Below are 14,936 nucleotides of genomic sequence, written 5' to 3'. Positions count from 1 at the left end.
TAAATCACATTCTCCAATTAGTTTGAAATTCAGGCTTTCCCTCCAGTTCTCCAGCCCACCAATTCTTATCATCTCATATTTCAATAACCTTGGTTCACACACTAGGTCCAGTATTGTTATGTCTAGCTCAGTGTTTCTCAACCTTGACAATTTTAAGGCATTGCTGGCTGTGGAATTCTGGGAGTTGAAGTCCACATGCCTTAAAATTGTCAAGGTTGAGAAACACTGGTCTAGCTAAAACTCTCATGCACATTCCTCCCCCCAGCATCATCTAACTCTAACTCTAACTCTAAGAGTAAAACATAAAAAGAAAATGGTTGCATCTCCAACTGTAGTCAAAACAAAAACATCCGATGTTAGCAGCATTGACACTAAGAGGCATTCAGTGTGCTGAAAGATAGTCCTTGTGAGGAACATTGGGTTAAAAAAACAGTGAATGACTTAAAGCTCCTAATCACTGAAGGATGGTTTGCCCTGCTGCAGGGAATCTTAATAACACCATCAAAGTATTGCAAGATATTACAATATAGCATCACTAGATTGTATTGCAATACAATCCATGTAAGAGAATGTCTCAGTACACGTAAGAGCCCAGACTATGAAATGCTTTTTCTTGGGCATTGCACCAAGAAGAAAAAAAAGACTTTCCACTTCAACTAAATCTTCTAAGTGGGTAGAACGATAATTTCAGCTGTTGTTTTTGTGACTCTTAATTAATTTACTTTTTTTTGGGATAGCATTAATTATATTTATTTTAAAGAAGTTATATGGCTGCCCAACTCTGAGCAGCTTGTAACAAACCAAAGAAAACTAACCAACCCAATTTCAATTAAAATATAATACTAACAAATAGAAAAAAAAGAACAAGGTTGGGGGACAGAAAACTACTTGGAGGCAGAGCCTATGTCTTCCAAAATGTGGTCCTTGATACATTGAATTGTTCTTTCATGCTACGTGTTTCCCATTTAAAGAAGCAATCAGTGGTAATGAGGTTTGGGAAACTTGGATCCAATACTATATTCTTGGGTGAAAAGACCTGCCAAGTTTCTCACTGCTGGTTGGTTAGGCTGGGAGTAAAGGGAGGTCGATCCCAAAGGAGTCAACTCTAGAGAGCTCCAAGCTTCCGCTTCCAACAGCAGAGATCTGTGAGAACAGGAAGGGGAGATTAAGTGGTTGCACGAACAATGAAAGTACACGAGAAAAAGGAAAGATCAGCAAGTATCTATTCCTCTTTCTGAAAAGAATCCAAGCAAATTAACCAGTTGAAGCTACTGTCCAATTTACCTTCTTGTGAAGATCTTCAGGAAGACTTCTCCCTACATGACAGACTTTTTTTTCCTTAATTCTGAATTTCCTTTCTTTCTCCAAATAATATAAGCCTCCCTCAATACGGCACCCCCAAAATGTGATACATTAAGACTGAGTTTATACATTTTACTATGACATGGTTTACTTAAAGAAACATCCCCCTCCCCCATTAAAAAAAAGTGACCAACCATGGCTTACAAACAACTTTGGCTGCTTTCTCATCATACTGGGATGTTCTGTGTGGATTAGATCCTACCGGGAGGTATTAGAAAAGAATCACATTTAAACTGAAAACAATAAAGCTGGTCAAACTTGCAGAGGCAAAGGGGGAGCACTGCTAAAATCTGTGCTTGGCTTCCCTCTTTACCTGTGCAAAGCAGATGCTGCCTTCCCAGGCAAGCAGGAAATGACTTTTGCAAACATTCTCACTTTGCCTGTGCAAGGCCCAGTGAGCATGAGCAGAGCCACCAAGCTGGAGAACCCTGTGACAGATGCTTAAAAAGTCAATGATGAAAAAGTAGCTAGCCCAGTGGTGGCGAACCTATGGCATGGGTGCCAGAGGCAGCACTCAGAGCCCTCTCTGTGAGCACACGTGCCATTGCCCCAGCCTTGCATCCCCCTGCGACCCCCTCCTCTCCAGCAGCCCCCCTGAAGGAGAGTCACCCCCGAGCGTGGCCCACACGGAGCAGTGCAGCCAAGGACATGACAGCCAGGCAGCATAGACAAGATTCTGCCCTCACGCCCCATCACGCACAATTGATGCTGCAGGGTGCGGGCAGAGGGCATGACCGCCATAGCGCTGCTGGGCTGCCTGGGCAATCTGCAGCGGGCCCTGGAGGCAGTGAGTGGTCTTGTGGGCAGGCAGGTTGAGGGATGGGGGGGGGCAGAGCAGGGGCGGGGCAGGGGGTGGAGCAGGGGCGGGACCACTTTTTGGGCCCTCAGTCTCTAAAAGGTTTGCCATCACTGAGCTAGCCTATTTATTTCTTCCCTAACTCTATTGCCAATACACCAGGTTTTTTTGCAAGGTTTGTCAGTTATTTTATTTCTCTCCCCTCCCCCATGACTTTCTCTTCCCTTTTTTTCCTAGAAACTGAGAACTATGACTCAGACCGGGCTCCAGAGGACTCTACTGGTGCCTAAGCAGAAAGTTCGTATGAGTTCATATTCTTTTACTCTTGTGTTGTCACAGGCCATCTTCACAAGTGGTGGCACATCACAAAAGTAATGGTTGATGATATTACTATCATGGAAGCATAGGTGGAACATGTTATTGGTGTGTGCAATGGAACAGGACACAGAGTTTCTTGAGCGTGGCAGTGTTGTGAAGAAGTGGGTTGCAAATGGCCACAAAGTGGTCATAGATCATGAAGGCCAGTAGGACGCATTCACTCCAGCCCATTCCAGCAGTAAAGAAAAATTGGGCTGTACAACCAGAGAGGGACATGTGGTTGTGCTTCCATACACAGACATAGACAATTTGAGGAGTGTAGACCAAAGAATTCCAGGTATTCAGGAAGGAAAGGCTACCCACAAAGAAGTACATGGGTGTGTGCAAACAGGAATTCCAGGTTCCCAATCAATATTAAGAAGTAGATGACTAAGAACCAAGAATACCACAAAGAAGCTTATGCATAGAAATGGGTCTGTTGTAAATCCAACAGACAAAATCAATACCAGTGTCCAATTGTCTTCACCTTCCATTATTTTCATAGACTTGATCTGTTTAGGAAGGAAAAGAAGAAAGAATGTTGCAATTTGGGGGCCTGCTATGATTTTGAAAAAAGTTTTGAAAACACTGTCATATAGTATTTGATACCGCTGTTGCTAATTTTGCTCCAAACTGATTTTGGTTCTAACTTTTTGAACATTCTGTGAATGTTTTACATAAAAATAATAACATTAGGTCTTCCTTGCATTAGGTCCTCTGGAATCTATGTGTTTTGAAACCCTTTCCGAAAGCAGATTTCAGCATATAGACATCAATCAAACAAACAAATATTGTTGAGAGTCAGGTGGCATACAAGTTTAATAAATAATAATTTTGTCAATTAGGAGAGGACTTTCCACAGTGATTTGTTACCCTTATTACTTGTCATCGCTATGATCCCACTTCTAATGTTTTGAAGAAAATGAATCTCTGCTAAATAGCAAAATTGCTAATAAAGCATCACACTTGCTTTTTAGGGATGACCTGAATCTTTATGGAAAACCAGAAATCAAAACCCAGTCACTGACAAACATTATTAAGATTTTTTAGCACAGATATAGCAATGGAATTTGGCCTAAAGAAATATGCTACAGTAACAATAAACATTTAAACCAAACATTTCAAAAAAGGACTGTTCCCTATCCCTTTCTCAGAGCTACATTTTGTCATTGTCTTGTCTCTCACATCCCAAGTTCCTTGTCATTGAAGGGATTGATTCCTGCTTCTCTGGAAACAAAAAAACTCTGAAATGTAGATTTGATAATAAATTGAGTAATGAACTCAACATAGAAAATGTGTATGTGTAACATTTTTCTAATAAAGGATTATTGTTATTGTTAGTTGCGAAGACGTGTCGGACCCATCGCGACCCCATGGACATCATTAAGGTCTAATTATCTACATTTTAAGCAGCATTTCCAAGCAATCCAATCAAGATGGTGTCCAACATTAATCTAATATAGTATCTCTAAACAATTATACAATAACAGAGCCCTTAAAATAGTGGTAACTGTGAAGGAAGAAGTATTTAAGATGTAATTTAAAACTGCTAAAACAATTTAAAAGTCTGAATTAACAATAAATTGTGCCCAATCTTCTGAGGGAAGATCTCTTCCCAAAGACACCAGGACAGCAAGGCCTCTGTTTTTTTTCCCCCTTCATTTCAAAACATGATATTTTGCAGAAATAAGCTGTCAAGCAATTGTGATAGGAGCTGTTCCTTGACTGTTGACTTTATTATCTCTACATGCAGGATGCCTTTTTGCTGGTGCAAAAGGTTGAAGGAATTCTTGAGAGCGTTAAATCTCTCCTAGAGTCTTGCAAAGCTTTCTCTCTGACCATGATTTTCCCCCTTGAATCCGATTTCACTCATAGAAATTACACATATAAATCCATGTAATTTTCTAGACAACATTCTCAGAAATGTCTTTTCATTTATTATAATTCCCAAAGTATTCTCAGTTTTCCTGTTTATACTTCATCTGCATACTGATTAACTCATTCATTTAAAAATGTCTGGGATGTTCCAAGATTATTCTGGACCATCCAGAATAATGACCATCCACGTCATTATTGCTGGGAAACCTATCCCAGCAAATCTTTTCTCATGCAAAAATTAAGGATTCTCAGCAGAAGCACCTACAACAGTTTGATTTCTGTTTCAACAAAAAGGGCCAATAAATCAAGTTAGCTACAATTAATTTAGGTGTCCTACATTCACCACACTCTGTCAAGTATTTGTTAACAAGATAGATGCTTTGAAATGGTTATTTGTTATACTGTTGTCTTTTGTTTTAAAGTTATTATAAGTCCACTCAAAAATATTGAAGACTTTGCTGTTCCAATAACAGAGATGGCACATCACCCCAAAAAAATTTCAAAATTTTACTTTATTGATGCTACATGTGTTGACTGAGAGACAGAACAAGGAGTAAAGTCAACCTTCTCTTCCTTCTTAGGTTATTTTTTGCTCTTCAACTTTTGCTCTAGGACAGGGCTTTTCAACCAGTGGTACGGGTACCACCTGTGGTACATTGGCACCTGGCAGGTGGTATGTGACCATCCTAGAAAAGTGGTAGCGAGGAAGGGGAATGAGCTGAACTGGTGGCAGCACCGCACAAGCCTGAGTGAGAAAAGGTGGAGGGCTCAGTGGAAGCACCAGGATCAGCACCAGGCTCCAGCTGGAGCTCGGCACTGATCCTGGTGCTTTTGCTGAGCAGTGAAGCACCAATCAGCTGGAATGTTGCAGCATCTCCAGGGTCTTGTGATTTACATTCAGATGCTTGGCAACTGATTCATATTTATGACGGTCACAGTGTCCCAGGGTCATGTGAAGTGACCAAAACCTGCTGCAACCACCTAGCAGACGGGGAATAAAAACCAAACACCCTCCCCACCCTACTCCCGCTGCCAATTCTCAACAGAAATGCTCACAACAATGAAAACCTCAGGCAGGAGGAAGAGCGCAGCCGGGTGGGCAGGCAGGTGTCTTGCTCGGCTGTGGCTTGAGGGCCACTTTTTTCAGTGCAATTGTAACTTTGAAGAGTCACTAAGCGAACTGTTCTAAGTCGAGGACTACCTGTACTTTATCACTTTGTTCCTTTTTTTTTTTTGGTCATCAAGTTTTTGACACCTTGCTAGGCGACTGGTGGTACTTGGATGTTGCCATATCCTAAAAGTGGTACAATGGGCGAAAAGGTTGAAAAGCCCTGCTCTAGGAAACCAAGGTGATGGATGTGGAAGTCTCCCCTCATTTTATCCCTACAACAAAGACCCCAAATAGTAGGTCAGACTGATCCAAGTCACCCAAGGAGTTCCATAACGGAGAATATAGTTTTATTTAGGTTTCCCCTGTCCCTTTCACACCTATAATAATTGCATCGCGATGCCTTGTATGTCAACATTCCCAGGAATAGAAGTGAAAGGTGCTCATCTACTGGGGAATTTTCTTTCCCATAGATTTTTTCCATTGGGAAAAATTAAGTTGGGATTGGTCATCCATTTCTATATTCCCCAAATTGTTGTTGTTGTTAATTGCAAAGTCGTGTCTGACCCATCGCGACCCCATGGACAACGTTCCTCCAGGTCTTCCTGTCCTCTACCATCTTCTGGATGGTATTCCCCAAATAGGTACAAGCAAAAGGGAAAAAGTTCCTCTGGTTGCTAATATTGTTCTTGCTGGCTGTAAACTCGTTTAAAAATAATTCATGCAATGCAAATTCAGAGCAAATCCATTCATTCATTTTCATAATTTGAGGCCATAGATTCTTGGATTCTTGTTGTTTATGTTTCCTTTTGCCTGTAAGCATTGTGCCTCTTTTACTTGCTGGTTTCTTTCCACTTTATATGTTTAAATAGGCCCCTCACAAACAATTTCAATTGGAGTGGCTTATGAGCCTTGTAAAATGAATGAAAGGGATGGATGGATGATAGTAAGTAAGAAACCATATTGGGGAGAAATGGCTTAACACAACCTTGTGCTGTATCTGGTATTAAAGCAGTGGTTCAAGTACAAGTGACTTTCTTTTGTCTTTCACCAGAAGGGAAAAGGAAACTCATGGCATCTTTTTTCCTCCCAGTGAAGCTGCTGAAAATAGCCATTGCAGCAAAGTGGAACAATTGTGCCGAGATGCACAAGAAAGCCTTGTGTCTCCCTCTTATCTTCCAATGAAGGCCGCTAGATTATAGATCTCTGTCTTTGCAGGGACATATGTGCATTTTTGTAGGTCAGGAGATTATCTGGATATATCCCAAAGGTGCTTTGTCAGGAGGCAACTGGACTTTCTTGTTCAAGAAAGTCCAGTTGCCTCCTGAAAAAGTACCTTTGGGACAACCATACCTGGATGACTGGGAATCTCCATAGATAACTGGATATATGTTTGTGCGTAGAGTTCTATCTCAAAACTCCCCAACTTTGTTTACTCAGAATCAACCCCCATCTTTTTCAGCATATCCTTCAAATGTTTAAAATTACCATCAGATTTCATTTTGTATCTTATATTTTCCAGGAAAATGTGTCCAGCTTTCCCCAACATTTCCTTTTAAGTGCAGTTTGGGAAACTTTCAAAGCAAAGATGTCCAGCAATAGACATGGTCTTTGTAGTGAAGTTTGGTCAAAGCAGAATAGAACTGTGTCTACTCTGGCTATTGATTCACTTATTTATCCTGTCCTTTCATTCTGGAGCTCAAGACCACCTACATAATGTTCCTCCTCTTTCTCCCTATGGACACTACTCTCTGAGATATATTGGACCTGGACAAGATGGTCCAAAGCCACTCAGTAAGGTAATATATTGCTATTGCAGAAGTCCAAGGCTTCTGATTGCTCATAAATGATGAATCTCCTATGGGTAAAATAGGTATTAAACATGGCCAAAATATTTCTAGTGCAAACTTTTCACTATAACATAAATGAATGAACTTATTTGCCACATTGCTTCCTTTTTGTGGTGTTGTGTGATTGGGAAAAGCAAGCTACTGTTTTCATTGCATCACATTATCCAATTATTCTGAAGGAATTGTATTATTAGGCAATTGTTAAACATGAAACCTTGCTGTTCTGCCATTGTTCTGCCTATTTTTAATTATATTTTATTATATTATATTATATTATATTATATTATTATTTTATTTTATTTTATTATTTATTTTATTTTATTATTTTATTATTTTATTTTATTTTATTATTTTATTTTATTATTATTTTATTTTATTATTTAAATATGGTCATTTGGACCATAAGTACTTTAGAACCCAATTTATGGAACCACAGAGCATCCTGACCATCATTCCCATTGGAATTCAATGGATTGAAGGAAACTCACAATGTTTTCAGAATTCCTGATTCAAATTCCAGATAGCTGAAAAACAATTACTGAAAGTGATTAGAAAAAGAGGCATCCAGTGTCTTTTAGAAAGTGCCAACCATGATTTGAGCATTTCCTTGAGTTCTAAACTCCTCATAAGGAGAAACTGTATAAAGTACCGGTACTTGGGGCCTGATGACTTTTCCTTGTGTGGAGAGGAATACAAAGAGCCAATCTATTCACCAGCTCTTCATTCCATTATGGCAAAGCTGTCTTCAGTGAGCTATTACTTACCTGAAAGTCAAACTTTTTCTCCAGTTTATTATTGTCCAATGATTTCCTTCTGATTATGCCTATTCTGTAGTAATCTCTCTGGTCTACTGCCGCTCTCCACCATAAGGAGGGAGGGAGGCTTACAGAAACTAGACCCTAATTTCTGCAACTACAAACTAATTTCAATAAACAGTATATCACTGACATTCATTTGTGTGCTACAAATCTCCCCCAGACTTTCTTGAAGGCTGCCTTCACATCTTTGTTGCGTAAGCTGTAAATTAAAGGGTTGAGCAGAGGGTTGACTACCATATAGAACAATGCATTTGCCTTGTCTGAATTTGGAGTGTGTTGAGAGTGGGGTCTGCAATACATAATTAGAATGGAACCATAGAAGAGGGTGACTGAAACCATGTGAGCAGAGCAAGTGAAGAAGGCTTTGCGTCTCCCTGCAGCTGAGCGGATGCGGACTATGGCTGCCCCAATACCAATATAGGAGCTCAGGATCACAACTGTGGTTGCTAACATATTACTACCAATAAGAGCAGTCAGAATGAGTTCATATACCTGTGTGTCATTGCAGGCCATCTTCACAAGTGGCACCACATCACAAAAGTAGTGATTGATGATATTTTTCCCACAGAAGCGTAGCCGAAAGGTGTTAGCAGTGTGGGCAATGGCATTGGCAAAACCAGCTATGTAGGAACCTACCACCAACTGGACACAAAGCTTCTTGGGCATGGCAGTAGCATAAAGGAGTGGGTTGCAGATGGCCACAAAGCGGTCATAGGCCATGAAGGCCAGTAAGAAGCATTCACTATAGGTCAAGCCAGCAGAGAAGAAGAACTGGGCTGTGCAACCAGCAAGGGACATGTGATTATTATTATTTTTTTGGGACATGTGATTGTTCATGGACACACAGTCAAACAAGATCCGAGGAGTGTAGACCAAGGTGTACCAGATATCCAGGAAGGAAAGGTTGCCCACAAAGAAGTACATGGGTGTGTGCAAGCAGGAATCCAAGTAGATCAGGGTCATGAGACCCAAGTTCCCAATCAATGTTAGGGTGTAGGAGACCAAGAACAGCACAAAGAAGATTATGTGTAGAAATGAGTCTATTGTAAACCCAATCAGGACAAAATCTGTAACCAATGTCTGATTGCTTTTCATTTCCATTGTTTTCATAAGTACAGCCTGTTTACAGAGGAAAGAAAACTAAAAATTTGGCAGATGTCAGTCCAGGAATAGAGAATTCATTCAAAACTTTTGAAGGATGTGTTGAACCTCCAACAGCTTTGGTACAATTTTGCCAATGTTGCCCCAAACTGATTTTACTTCTGCTTTTTAGATTGATGAGAGTTGGACACCCCCTCCCCAGCCCAACCAAGAAATAATCTAGGAACACCCCAACTAAATTGGGTCAACAGCAGCCTGAGGCTAAATGGCAAACACTTGACACACAATGAGGAACCAGCTAGCAACAATCAGGACACAACAATAAAGTAATTAACACCTTTCAGGCAGGATTAGCAAAGAAATTTAACCAACAATAGTCACTGACCAACAAATCAGAAAGGGCAAATTCAAACTCACCAATTAGAAATGATAAGTTTGTTACCAATCAGAAATGATAAAGTTTGTTACCAATCAGAAATGACAAGTTTGGAAACCACAAAGGGGTATAAAAACCCCTATTTAAAGATCACTCTGTCTAGCTAGCCGGGGACTCGAGCTGAATTGTCACTCAACGCTGATCCTCGAAATAAAACCTCTTTCTGGTAGCTGGCTTCACGATCTATTTCTTCTGCACTGCGCCGTCAAGAAGAATCCCGGCTGGAAGAACCGAACGGGGGAGTTCCTCCCAACAATCTGGCGACCCAGATGGGACTTCCAGCTCACCCAGCCACCGGACCGGGCCCGGAAGAGTCATCACCCAGCCGGCAGCGGACACTTTGATCCGTGGGGAAGCCTCCTCGGACCCTGCCCGGTCGGCATCGGGTAGCAAAGGGAGTTTTTGAGTCTTACGCTCGAACAGCTACCAGGAAAGAGGGTAAGTGCCACCAAATTTAAATCTATTAGATTAAAGGGTCTGGGGGGACGAAAGGAAGAATGCATGAGTGTGTGTGTGAGGCATCCTCCTCTTAGAATCAGCTGGAGCTCGCTCCCTCCGTGTGCCCTCTAGCCGCACCCCGACCTGCTGCTAGCTCCAGTGGAGCTGTGACCGGCGGAATTCGGGAAAGCAAGGGGGGGGCATCGGAGCGTGAGACCTTCTGGTGAGAGAGGAGGACCGAGCGGGCAGAGAAAGAGAACCCTATTCTGGGCAAGCCAGGACCCCTTCTGCCAGTAAATATTAAAGCAGTAGCCCCGAGCGGAGGTGGCCGCTCACCTCCGAGAATCTGTATTAGGAGAAAGAAGTCTCGCAAGGAGACTTCGACTGTATTAGGGGAAAGAAGTCTCGCAAGGAGACTTCAACTGTATTAGGGGAAAGAAGTCTCGCAAGGAGACTTCGACTGTATTAGGAGAAAGAAGTCTCGCAAGGAGACTTCGACTGTATTAGGAGAAAGAAGTCTCGCAAGGAGACTTCGACTGTATTGGGAAAGAAGTCTCGCAAGGAGACTTCGACTGTATTGGGAAAGAAGTCTCGCAAGGAGACTTCGACTGTTAGTACCCTTTAACATTGAAAGGAAAACCCCGTTATAAAAGAATGGGGAGTTCCAATTCAAGGGCTGAAGTGGGTTTAAAACCCCGTTATAAAAGGTTGGGGAGTTCCAATTCAAGGGCCGAAGTGGGTTTCCCAATTGAGAGCTTGCTCGAAGCCTGGGACAGGAATCAGCTTCCTGTCCAGGCTGGAATGAAGAAGAAGCGATTAGAGGAATTATGTAGGAAATGGGCTTTGCTTAAAGATGACCGCGGGAGACAAATTTGGCCCGAAGGTGGCACCCTAGAAATCAGAACACTAAAAGAACTTAGGTCAAGGATAGAGCCAACCCAACTACCCTACTGGTATTGCTGGGCCGAACTGTCCAGACAGAGGAACCCAACCCAAGTCAACTTGGACCCCCAGCCTCCCTTAGATAACCCTAAACCGACCTTCATGGCCCCCCTGTTAAACAGGCCCGTACCCGGGCGACAGAGGGGCCAGACTGAACACATTTTAACCCACACCCCTTTCTCTCCGTCTGATTTGGTCATTTGGAAGAAAGATACTCCCACCTTCCGAGCGGACCCTCAAACCGTTATAGAGACCATAAAGTCTATTGTAGACACTCACAATCCGTCTTGGGCAGACATGACCCAGCTGCTACACGTGTTTCTGACCAAAGACGAATTGATAAAACTTTTTGAAAAAACAGAAGAAATAGCCCGGCGTCCCGTAATACCCACGCCTGGGCAAAGAGCCCCTGCCAGGATAGCCTGGCCCCTCGACCGCCCAGATTGGGATTATAATAATCAGAACCACTGGGACGATTATACTAGGGCAAAAACCAACTTAATGGAAGCCCTACAGGAAATAGGAAAAAAGCCCCTCAATTGGGCTGAGTTCCAAAAGACCACACAGAGAGACAAAGAGACCCCTGATGCCTTCTGGGTCCGCCTCTTAGAGGCCGGAACCGCATATGCACACTTAGACATAGGCTGCTCAAAGGATAAGAACATTCTTGCAGCCGCTTTTGTTAACCAATCGGCAAGCGATATCCGGGGGCACTTCCAGAAGATAGTCTCCAACTGGTCCACCTTAGATATCTCAGAGTTGCGCAGGATTGCGAACTTTGTATTTGACCAGAGGGAAAGGCAAGCAGAAGAAGAGAGAGAAAGGAAGGAAGCGGAACGAGAAAGGGAGAAAGAGAAAAGACACAGAATGGAAAGGAGGGAGGATTTGCAAGCTTTTGCCATGATAAATAGGGAAAGTGGGAGCAGATATCGTAAACCTACCTCAAGGGAAGCAATGTGCCAGCGGTGCAAGACTGAGAGACAACCCTTTTGCCGGCATTGTTTCCGTTGTGGTAGGGAAGGGCATCTTATGAGATACTGCAGGGGGGAACCGGAGAGGAACACCTGGAACCGTCACAAGCCAAGGCCCCCCTTCCCAAGGATGGCCCCTCATCGTCAGAATGAGGAAAGAGGCCAAAATATTCCCCAATGGGGACAGACAGAACACGACCTAGCCTGACTAGAAATTGATTATAAGGCTACATTTCAGGGGTTAGCTATCCCCTTAAAGGGCGGCCCTGATGGGGAACCCCTGTTAACAATCACTGTAGGGGGAAAGACATATGAATGCCTCATTGATACCGGAGCAACCTCCTCCCTTCTCACAACGGCACCCTTTAAGGATTCAATAGTGCCTGGGGCCAAAGACAATGTAATGGGGGTTGGAGGAAAACTTATCCCAGTCGAATTTACAGATAACTTGAAGGTAGAAGTTGGCCCCTTCTCCTTAGAACACCCGTTTACTGTTTGTCCTCAATCCCCCTTATCCCTCCTAGGTAGGGATTTGCTTTGCAAACTTGGGGCAACTATTAAATGTACTGCAGAAGGGCTCCACTTAGACATCCCAGTCAAACGGGCACATTTTTCCATGGTTTGTTCAACTGGCAAGGAGATCCAGCTGCCTATGGATCTCCGAAGCTTGCCAGCCTCTCTGTGGGGTTGGGACCCTACCGAAGTGGGGCTGCTAAAAGCAGCTACCCCGGTTACGATCCAAGTTAAGCCAGGACCACCACCATGTATTCCCCAGTACAAGATACAACCGGAAGCGATAGAACCAATTCAAAAACTGATAACAGCATACCTAGAGCAGGGGGTGCTGCGTAAATGCACTTCCCCTTGCAACACCCCAATCTTTCCGGTTCGAAAGCCAAAGGTAGACAGTGAAGGGAACCCCATTTACCGCTTTGTACATGATATGAGAGCCGTGAACAATCATGTAATACCCAGAGCACCGGTAGTACCAAACCCAGCTACCATAATTACAGAAGTACCAGCGTCAGCCACCTATTTCACAGTAATTGATCTCTGTGCAGCCTTTTTCAGCATCCCTGTGGACCCTGCATCGCAATACCTCTTTGCCTTCACATGGGATAAGCAACAATACGCCTGGACTCGATTGCCGCAGGGCTATACGGAGTCTCCCACTTTGTTCTCACAGATTTTAAGGGAAGACCTAGCTTCCATCCTTCTACCATGCAAATCCACACTTATCCAATACGTGGATGACCTACTGGTAGCTCCCGAAGCTGAGGAGAGCTGTAGGGCAGATACCTACCACCTACTGAAATGTCTGGGGGAAAAGGGGCATAAAGCATCTCCTTTTAAATTACAGTACTTAAAAAGGGAAGTGTCCTATTTAGGGTATATTATTGCCCCTGGGGTCCGAAAGTTAGCACCCGAAAGAGTCGAAACCATCCTAAGAATGAAGCACCCACAAACAAAATGCCAGGTGCGTGCCCTGTTAGGGGTCTTAGGATTCTGCCGACCCTGGATACCAGCCTTTGGGGAATTAGCAAAACCTTTAGTCCAACTAACAAAAAAGGACCAACCTGATCCTATTGCATGGACAAAGGAATTGGCAAACACCCTAGAGAAAATAAAGCAGACCCTAGCCTCAGCCCCAGCTCTGGGTCTCCCTAACTATACGAAACCCTTTTTCCTTTTTATTCACGAATGCAAAGGCATAGGTTCAGGGGTGTTGGCGCAGAAGTTTGGTCCAAACCTTAGACCGGTAGCCTATTATTCAGTCCAGCTAGATCCGGTAGCTAGAGGAGCTGTTCCATGCCTGAGGGCAGTGGCTGCCACGGTAGAGCTAGTTAAGCGATCAAAGGACCTGGTTTTGGGATGCCCCCTCACTCTGAGGGTTCCCCATGATGTGTTTGCCATACCCTTAAAGTCGCAAACCCAGGCATTTACCCAACAACGCCTGGCCCAATACGAAGCAGAACTATTCACTTCAGAAAATATTTCCTTTGAACTCTGCAACACGCTAAACCCAGCAACATTGTTACCAACTAACCTAACAGATAAAGCATTACATGACTGCCTGCACCTAGTCCAGGATGCTGAACTGCCACGTCCTGATTTAACAGATAATCCTCTCCCCAACCCAGACCTAGAGTTATTTACCGATGGCTCTTCCTACCTTCTGGATGGGACCCGCATAACGGGAGCAGCAGTCGTTTCTCTGCATGAGTCAGTCTGGGCTTCCCCCTTGCCTCCACATTACGGCGCTCAAGCAGCTGAACTCATTGCATTAAAAAAGGCATGCGAAATAGCCGAGAACCAGTCTGCCAATATATATACAGACTCCAGGTATGCTTTTGGAGTCTGCCATGCGACCGGTGCCCTTTGGAAACAGAGAGGGTTTTTTACGTCCAGCGGCCAGCCAATTGCTCACGCGGACCTCATATCTGATCTGTTGAAAGCTATCCGTCTACCCTCATTCCTAGCAGTCATCCATTGCAAAGCACACCAAAGGGACGATTCAAGGATCACGAAAGGGAACCACTTTGCTGACGTCACGGCTAAGTGGGCTGCCACTCAACCCCTGAAGGCATTCACCATGCTCCCCACGTTACAATTAAGACCAGTAACACAATACCAAGAATTGCTAGAACCTGGGGAAGAGAAATTATGGGAGGAAAAATGCGAGGCAATATATAAGGAAGGATTTTGGTGGGTCCCGGATGGAAGACCCATAGTGCCCAGACGTCTGCTACGGCTGATCTGTCAACAGTTACATTCTAAGGGGCACTGTGGGACACAGGCAATAGTAGATGCCATAAGGAGGGTGTGGTATGCCCCAGGAATCTATAGTGAGGCCACTCGTATAGCTAAAACCTGTCAGG

General features: G+C 43.5%; 1 protein-coding gene across 1 annotated transcript; it reads right to left on the bottom strand.

The window, feature by feature from the left end:
• Positions 1–4,178: 4,178 nt before the first annotated feature.
• On the bottom strand, positions 4,179–9,270 carry LOC120308354 (olfactory receptor 9G4-like). Its single transcript, XM_039344310.1, has 2 exons — positions 8,332–9,270; positions 4,179–4,256 (listed from the first exon to the last, which is right to left on the bottom strand). Exons 1-2 carry the CDS (start codon positions 9,268–9,270, stop codon positions 4,179–4,181), a joined length of 1,017 nt encoding a protein of 338 aa, XP_039200244.1.
• Between the last annotated feature and the right edge of the window lie 5,666 nt (positions 9,271–14,936).

Source organism: Crotalus tigris, unplaced genomic scaffold, assembly GCF_016545835.1.
Source record: "Crotalus tigris isolate CLP2741 ecotype Arizona unplaced genomic scaffold, ASM1654583v1 scf7180000017899.1852299, whole genome shotgun sequence".
NCBI lineage: Eukaryota > Metazoa > Chordata > Lepidosauria > Squamata > Viperidae > Crotalus > Crotalus tigris.
This window is presented reverse-complemented; position numbering and strand designations above follow the sequence as displayed.

Excerpts from the sequence above, each read along its gene's own strand:
- LOC120308354 (XM_039344310.1), bottom strand. The coding sequence starts at position 9,270 with ATGGAAATGAAAAGCAATCAGACATTGGTTACAGATTTTGTCCTGATT. Across the intron at positions 4,257-8,331 it reads TGAAGGCAGCCTTCAAGAAA|ATAATAAAGTCAACAGTCAA; the intron begins GTCTGGGGGAGA and ends CTGCATGTAGAG.